General features: G+C 37.4%; 1 protein-coding gene across 1 annotated transcript in view; it reads right to left on the minus strand.

Moving 5' to 3' along the window:
• Positions 1-9,101, minus strand: part of KMO (kynurenine 3-monooxygenase) — a 56,055-nt gene extending 46,954 nt beyond the window's left edge. The window contains exon 1 of the mRNA XM_082615007.1: positions 8,977-9,101. Within this exon, the coding sequence (XP_082471133.1) occupies positions 8,977-9,051 (75 nt within the window). The 5' untranslated portion in view covers positions 9,052-9,101. The remainder of the gene's footprint in view (positions 1-8,976) is intronic.
• Positions 9,102-9,377: the final 276 nt, after the last annotated feature.

A 9,377-nucleotide genomic window follows, 5' to 3' on the forward strand; every position in this document is an offset into this window, starting at 1 on the left:
TAAGACCCAGCACAGCCTAAATAAATAAATAATGAATAAATATTTTTTTAAAAAAGGTCTTCATACTTTGTAACTATTCCATCTGCTAGAATTGTGTATGTTATGCCAAATGTTGTTTTATTATTTAAGACTTACTCTGAACTCTCTGACCTGTATCATCTGAGTTTGGTCTCTAAGGCAGAACAATAGTCTTGATTTTCCCTCCTTTGATGATGATAAGATGAATGCCCCACACACTTTCAAGTAGGGGCTCTTAGGAAAGCTTGTTCATGACTTTTTCTCTGGCCTAGATCCTTCTCCAGAATACTATCACTGACTACTGAACCTCTCTTCCTGGGTGTCTTACAGGAATCTTCATCTCAACATACCTCATATTCAGCTTATTCCCACTCCTCAACCTTCAAACCCTTCTCCTCCTCTGTAGTTCTTAGTGAATGGCAACTCTGCCCACTATTTCACCCAACCAGGATACCTCGGAGAATAGTTAATGCCCCTCCCTACCTACCAATATACATTTAATTAGGTGACAAGTCCTATTTATTGCACCTCTTGAATCTCTCTCAAAATTGATCTCCTACCCATACCTTCCACCTTCCTTTTATGGGGCCCTCATTACCCTTCACCGGGACTACTACAAGTTTTCTAATAGCTCTCCCTCCCCCCCCCCAGTCTCTACCTATTTAAGCCATACTTCCACCAGAGCTAGTTATCTTCTAAAACAGAAATCAAATGATGCATTTTCTTAAAATCCTTTAATGGCTCCTCATAAGTCCTTAGCAAAAAGTCCCAAATTTTCAACATGGCATAAAAGACTTTTACATGGGAACCCAGCCTCTCTCTCCAGCTCATTTTTTGCTATTCCCTTGTACTATCTGTAAGAGGTATACCAAGGTCACTGTATATTTCCTGAATATGCCATGCACTTTTATACGTATGAGCCTTTGAATCTAATGTTCCTTTTGCCTGGACTATTTTTTTCTGCTTTAGCCTTCATTCAAGACTCATGTCCTCTGTGCAATTTCTCTCAGTATTTATCCTACTCCAAAAGACTTGTCTTTTCTTCTTTAACTCCATGGATGTATATGTGTGTGTGTGTGTGTGTGTGTGTGTGTGTGTATATACATATGTATATATGTGTTTTAACATCTCTCATAATTAACTAAATTATTTATTTACATTCCTGTCTGACTTTCCCACCAGGCTGTGAGTGCCCAGGGAATAATGATATGTGGTGTATGGCTTGTACTTTATCAATCTTTCTATTTCTGGTACAGACCTGATACTTAGTAAAAAACTTAACATTTTTTAATAAAAAATTAGAAAATACAGATAAACATGAAGAAAAATGTAATCTCCCACAATCTTACCATCAGGGAGAACCAGTGTTAAGATTTTCTGTGTATGTAAAGCAAACAATATTTCTTTTAAAAATGGTAGCAGGATATATATTTTATTTCATAATTTCCTTTAAAAAATGAATAGTATACTGTGAATATATTTCCAAGTCATAAAATATTTTAAATCATAATAATTGATAATTGCAATACATTTCATTGTATGCAATGCCCTTATGTTTGTACATTTGAGTTATTTTAATTTTTTAGGATTATAAATGATTGCATGGTGCCCACTGAGTTCTTTTGATAAAATCACAGTAAGGAAATGGTCCATCAAAGCACAAGTCTTAGTGGCAGGGACCAAACTCTCAGAAACTTCTGAGATCTACACCCTCTTTCTGTCTGCCCCATTGGTTCTTAGGCCTTAGTACCAGGGAGGAATGGAATAAATATAACAGGGTAACGAGAAAGGAGGGAGAAGAAAATCTGAGATAAGTGGAGGAGATGATTTTGATTGCCTGGAGTGTGGGAGGAGTTTGCTCTATCTTCTTTGGTTTTGTTTTTGGAATAGCTGCAAAGTACATGAAAGAGATTGAGAGTGAGTGAGATTTTTAGGTTTTGTTACAGGTTTTGAACATACTCCAGATTTGGTGTGTTTGGGAGACCACGTTAAAGATTCTAATGCTTTTAATTCCCCTCAGGTTGAAGGACGATCGTCCCTCTAAATGCAGTGTCTTGTTGAGGCTGACTTTGAGAGAGAGAGCTGATGCTGCTTTCCGCAATTCCCCCCTATTTTTAAGACAATCAGCATGTATTTTTTCAAATTGTATTCCAGAAAAAAGTACCAATTTAGATTATCATCAACAGTGGAGGAGTGCTCTTTTCTCTTTGAGTGGACAGTTAGATGAATAGGTGGATGGATAGATGTTTATGGACAGATGGACAAACAGAGTATTTTGGAACCAATGAAAAGGAAAGCAAAACACGTTCCTTGCAGGCAGTTAATAATACTTTGATCTGTCTAGAGTTATTGGTTCCATTCCAGGTACTGCTCATCAGGTAGCAAATGAAATAAACTCTGAGCAAGGAATTCTGTTTTATGTAGTGAGAACAGGATTTATGAGACACCTTAGAAGTCCATTATCAGGATAGCAAAAAAAAAAAAAAAAAAATTCACAATGTTAGTCTGGTGTGTTAGAGAAATACAGATACTTCAGCGAGATAGCTGAAAGAAAACTTGTTCGGTGGGAGGAAATGAAACACAAGCAAAATTACAAAAGAGATTGAGGAAAGCTGGTAGAGTGAAATGAAAACTTATCCCTAGCTATTGAGTAAATTCAGGATGACATCTGTGGTCACAAAAAAAATCCACTCTACTTCTGTTTGTAGAAGTTGCTAGATATCAGGGCAGTAATAAAGGTTTTTCATACACAGGTTTTAGTGCCTGAAGAGCAGAAAACAAGAGTGGAGTGAACAGAGTTTTGTTTATTTTAATATTAATAAAACAATGATAATAATAAAGGTAATTAAGTTATTTACATGGTTTGTCTCATCAATATGTGCATAAAATAAAAAGTAAATACTTGAACCAACTATATATAGACCTATATATGGAACTATATATAGACCTTGACCAAAGATTATGAAACATTTGATGGTTTATATGTGTCTAGAATATTTATTTTGTAGAAAGTAAAAATTCTGGGTGACATTTGATTTCTGTTTTTACGAAGACTACATTGAGAACAAAGCTAACGATCTGTGAGTGAGGAAGTATGAAAAAGAAGCAGCATAATTGTAGAATTAAAAGACCTATGGACCGGCACATATGTACAATGGAATATTTCTCAGCCATGAAAGAAACAAAACTGAGTTATTTGTAGTGAGGTGGATGGACCTAGAGACTGTCATACAGAGTGAAGTAAGTCAGAAAGAGAAAAACAAATACCGTATGCTAATACATATATATGGAATCTAAAAAAAAAAAAAAAAAAAAAAAAAAAGATGGTCCTGAAGAACCTAGGGGCAGGACAGGAATAAAGACGCAGACGTAGAAAATGGACTTGAGGACACGGGGAGCGGGTAGTATAAGCTGGGAAGAAGTGAGAGAGAGGCATGGACTTATATATATCACCAAATGTAAAATAGATAGCTAGTGGGAAGCAACTGCATAGCACAGGGAGATCAGCTCAGTGCTTTCTGACCACCTAGAGGGGTGGGATAAGGAGAGTGGGAGGGAGACGCAAGAGGGAGGGGATACTGGGATATATGTATATGTATAACTGATTTACTTTGTTATACAGCAGAAACTAACACACCATTGTAAAGCAATTATACTCCAATAAAGATGTTAATAAATAAATAAATAATAAAAATAAAACAACTAGGGGAAAAAAAAAAAAAAAAAGACCTAGGGACCTAGTTTTAGCCCATGATGAAGAAAATGAGATGCAGAGAGGGTAAGATTTCCTGGGCTTCCAGCTGGTTGCAGCCTCTCCTCCTCCTCTTCACTGACTTCTGCTCTTTCTGTCCAACTGAGCTGAGTGAAGAGTGAGCTCTGAGGGGAAAGATCCTAGGGAGAAAGGGCAGAAAACACCATCTAGGGCCAATTTGGCATCAAGACTATTTTGAGCCTATAAATCTGTGACAGAATTATCATCTATAGAAGTGAGACACAACCTCTCATAGAATCAAGGTCAAGCAGTTTCAAAGACAATGACGTGAATACTAAGGGAGAGGGCACAATTAACCACAGTAAGTCATAAAATGCACAAGTCTCCTTACCCTGATGTTTTGAATGACTTTACCCTCTAAATAGCTCTCAATGGAGAATTTTGCTGGGTCAAACATAGGGAGAATGGAGTGGTGTTGCTTCTCAGCAGGGGAGACAAAAGAATTGCTTCAATATTGCCCTAAAATACATCTTCAAAGTGTGTGCCAGAACAATGCACACATACTTCAACAGAAGGCTGCAGCTAAGGCTGGAATGCTTAATAGTCCTTTCAGCTAAAACTCTTTTAAACTTCAGCCAAAAAGTGAGGGCTCAGTAACTGTAGTTGTCACTGAAATCTCTGGTCATTTTTATCATACCTGTAAACACTGAAAATAGTCACCTCAGAAGCAGCATTTCTGAATACCAAGGACCTGAATACCTACATATCTTACGGATGCATGTGAAGAATAGATGGCCTTTCTTTTGACTTCTCTGGCTTGTCACTTTGTGGAGAAAACACATCTCACTGTAACACAAAGTAAGGCAGCTTGTGTGGCAGTTTTTTCCCCTAGGTCAACTTGTTAGAATTGGAAAACTGTAAAACTCCTTCCAGCCTGAAAAGTAGAGATTGTTTTTCAAACTAGTCCCTCAAAGGACTGCATTCCTTATGATTCCATTCTGATGAAAATATTGTCTTTCTTTTAATTGCCCATAACTTCTAAGAGCATGATCCCCCATTTTGTTCTGAAAGCAAACTCATGCACACAAAATATTTTAGTGTGTTTGACAGTATAAGGCACTGGGATAACCTTCATAAAAGGAAAGGGAGCAGGACCCAAAGATAAGAAAATCTTTAGACTCATGAAGTTAAAAACCTTCTATGGGGAATACACTATGCATATCTATAACTTTCACAGAATGCAGTCTGTGAGAAAGGCAAGCAAAGCTCTATGCGCATTGCAGGGGAAGGGGAGGTAATCACTATTGCAGGGGAAGGGGTTGGGAGCAGTGTTTCACACAAGAAGGAAGATAACTAAGTCAATACAGTCATTTTGCTAAATATCCGGATTAATGTTCTTGAAAAACTGTTTTAACATCTTTTTCCACTCTTCAATAGCTCAACTTTCACCAATTTATGACCATGGTTTACAGTTTCTTTCACCTTTAGTTTCTGAGTAAGATTCTTTCACTGATCTATTGGCTCCTTCTGACCTTTTGGACTTGACATGTCTTCAAAGAACAGAAATCAACTGGTTAATCACAGAATCAGATGATCACTATACTAGAGCAAAGGCAAATTCTAAGGGTAATCTTTCACTAGGCAAGGCACCATTGGGGAAAAAAATAAGTTCACTATATTCTTTGGACTTCTGAGTAAAGGTTCTCAGCTCCATTGCATTTTTTCCCCTGGGGCCCAGAGAGAGTCTTTAATGTAGTAGACAGTATGAAGGACTAGGATCAGTCCATGGGGAGGAAGAGTATGGGAAAGGTGGGGAAAAAAATGCAAGGGGGCTTCCCTGGTGGCACAGTGGTTGACAGTCCGCCTGCCGATGCAGGGGACACGGGTTCGTGCCCTGGTACAGGAAGATCCCACATGTGGCGGAGCGGCTGGGCCCGTGAGCCATGGCCGCTGAGCCTGCACGTCCGGAGCCTGTGCTCCGTAACGGGAGAGGCCACAACAGTGAGAGGCCCACGTACCGCAAAAAAAAAAAAAAATGCAAGGAAGTAGATAGGCAAGAAAATAATTTTGTCCTTTATGTATTGAATTTAACCTTCTTGAATTGCTCTATTTAATCAATGTTTTTTGTTCTTAATTTCCTCAGTATTCAGACTTCCATCCAATATGAAATTTCTTTTACCTTCATATCATTAAGAAGAGTTTTTCATCCCTCTCATTCATTCATCCATCAAATACCAACTAAATAATGACATTAAGCAATGTTAGGCATGGTTTCAGCCATAAGAGTCTATATCCTAGTTGGAGTAGATATTTAATAAAGAGTTTACCTTTATTTACCAAAAACAAATAAAGTGTATAAGTTCAGATACTGATAAATAATACAAAAAAAACAAAAAATAGGGAAAAGATGAGGCCAGGCAGGTAGACAGGCTCAGTTCCTATAGGGCCTTTGTTAAGGAGTTTGGATTTTATGTTTTTGTAATGGGAAACCACTGGAAGGTTTTAAGCAAACAGTGATAATTATCACACTAATGATTTAAAAGTGGATGCTGTGTGACTGCCTGTGGATAAGAGTAGAAGCTGGGAGACCACTTAGGAGGAAATCAGGACTATGGTTGAAGGATGATGATGGCCTGGACTAGGATGTTAGCAATGGCCAGAATTGAAATATATCTTGGAAATAGAGCCACCAAGGCTTACTGGTAGAGTCAAAGAGGAATGGGGTTTGCATAAAATGAGAAGAAGAATCAAACATGATTCCTAGGCATGGACCTAAGCAATTAGGTAAATAGAATTCCTTTGCAGAGGAATTTTAGTTGCTTGTTAATACACGTGTATTAATTCATGTCTTCTATTTTCTAGCACATGTATGTATGCATGCACAGATAATGATGTGTTTACATGATGAAGAGTTCAAGTGTTATTCAGGGAGAAATCTGTGGATGATACCCACATTTTTATGCCTTCCAAAATCATATATCCAATCACATATTTGTTATCTCCCCTTGGACTTCTAAGAGACATTTTAAGATATATCACTCCTGTCACCCTGGTCCAAGTCTTGGACAAACACAACAGCCTCTTAACTGGTGTATCTGGTCTTCTTACAATTTTCCCAACTCTTCTCTACATAACAGCCTAAGGAATCTTAAAATTGCAGCTTGCTTTCCTACCCAAAATCTTCCAATGGTTTTCAGTTGTGTCTAGGATAAAATCTGTCTGCCTTGCCCTCTAAGATCCTAGGATCTCTGGCTATTTCATTCTCCCCAGCCTCAGCAGCTACTCTTCTCCACTCTCATTCTTTCTGCCTTTCTGTCTGTTCCAAGAAAGTGCCCAGCCCATTATCTATCACCTCAGTGTTTCTCTTCAGACAGTCGTTCATCTACCCAAAATGCTCTTTATGTAGCCCTTCGCATGGTTGCTTCCTTCTCATTATTCAGGTCATATGCCTCCTCCTCAGAAAGGCTGTCCCTGAGCACACTCTAAATGGACACCCGTTAAGACACTACAGCATTACCCTGCTTGCATTTCTTTCATAGTGCTTAGATCTCACCGAATTTATTTATTCGTTTTCTTCTCCATTGTCTTTCTTCTCCCTGAATGCTCACCACTGTATCCCTAGTACCTAAAGAAATGTTGGCACATAGCTGGCACCCAATAAGATTTTGTTGAATACATGAATTCTCATTTTATGCAAAATTTAGAAAGGAAGAAACTGGACTGAAGCCTGGTATGAAGTATGAACAAATGACGACACATGTCACATGCATTGGCCAACACGGCATGTGGTAGCCTACCTTAGCATTTTGAAATTTAGAACCAGAAAAGTTAGAACTGTCATCGTACTTTTGGGAAAACACAAGACAGAAGGCAAAACAAAAGTCGGAATTAGTACAAACTGTATAACTCTATGTGCGATATAAAATATACTGATCTATATACAACCCAGAACAGTGTCTGGCACATATTAGGCCCTTAACAAATTTTTGTTGAGTAAATGAGTGAATGAGCTTAAGGCCTGCAAATCATTAGACCAAAAGCAAAACCAAAATGATTAAACTTTAACTAATGGGGATATTTTTACTCCAAAATAGGAGTTCTGCTAAGGGAGGGGAAATACAGTTTAGCTGAGGCAGCCCCACGTTAAGCAGAGTGAGCTTTCATATAATAACGCCAGAGCAGAGGAGAGTCCCCTCCTACATCTTGCTAAATGTGGGCCATCTCAGCCCCTTCATCTCACTGGCTCTGTGAGAGAGGAGGCCTAACTTCACCACCCTAGGACCAGCTCCACTGCGGCAGCCAAATAAGGTGACTAAACAGGTTTTACTCCCAAGTACTCAGATAACTAGTGAACATTCAACATGATAGTTTTGCATTAACTTCATGTTTCTTGATCCTTTTATTCTTATTAGACAGTATAAAGTGAGTTATTAACCAAAGTGGGGCAAATGTTTTGATTAAAATGACTATTTACACTAATAATCTGTTTTTAAAGAGTAGCCAATGTGGGGATTAATCAAATTCGATTTGCTTTGTTTTCTATTTTTTAAAATGCTGTACTCAAAAAGCAAGGGAAAACAGACACTTCTGTATTTAATGGAAATAAAACCGCTTTTCTAGAAAAGAGCAAATTAAACTAATACCACATTTTAAAAAGGTGTATCTAAATATCAGAAAAGTTTCAAAAGAAAGTGAACAATCCTTACAAGTGATTAGTAATAATCATTAAAATACGTGAAATAGGTAAGGAAGATTAGAGGTACAAACTTCCACTTACAAGATAAATGAACTGTACATCATGAGGAATATAGTCAATAATTATATAGTATCTCTGTATGACAACAAACATGTGGTCAAAAAGTACAAACTTACAGTTATAATGTAAATAAGCACTAAGGGTGTAATGTACAACATGTAATTAATACTGCTATATGTTATTTATGAAAGTTAAGAAAGTAAATCCTAAGAGTTCTCATCACAAGGAGATCTTTTTCTTTTATTTTGTATCTGTATGAGAAGAGGGATAATGTTCACTAAACTTATTGCAGCAATCATCTCATTTTGTATGTAAGTCAAATCATTATGCTGTACACTTTAAACTTATACAGTGCTGTATGTCAATTATACCTCAATAAAACTGGAAGAAAAAAATTAAAGAAGTTAATCTCTGATAAACAAATAAAAAAGAGTAATGATAATTAATATAATACTGCTAACAGGAATAATATATCCAAAGAGATTCTTACCAAGCCACCACCAATGACAGCTATATTTTTCCTTTGAATATCAGAAGAATCCATCACTGCCACAGTGGTTTCCATAATTTTTGCTGGTCTTGTCACGGAGAAAACTGTCTCCTACACACTGATTTCCTCCGGTCTTTACTCTGCCCAAAGCCCTCACAAATGTGAGCCAGCAGCATTATTTGAGCAAGGCTAATTTTCCTTGAACTTAGAAGGTAGCATTTAACCTGTTAGTTGCCCAGAGGACAATCAGCTCAACTTTAGAAAAAAAGGGAATTCATTGCAATAATCAAATTTTGAAAAATCCAGACAAGTGAAGCCACTCACTATCTTATGTGTAAAACAGAATTTTTAAAGCACGGTTTTACAGCTTTTCTTCTTCCTTTTCTAAACCGTGTATTCTT

This window comes from Mesoplodon mirus (genome assembly GCF_964341445.2).
Source record: "Mesoplodon mirus genome assembly, chromosome: 3".
In the NCBI taxonomy this organism is placed as follows: Eukaryota; Metazoa; Chordata; class Mammalia; order Artiodactyla; family Ziphiidae; genus Mesoplodon; species Mesoplodon mirus.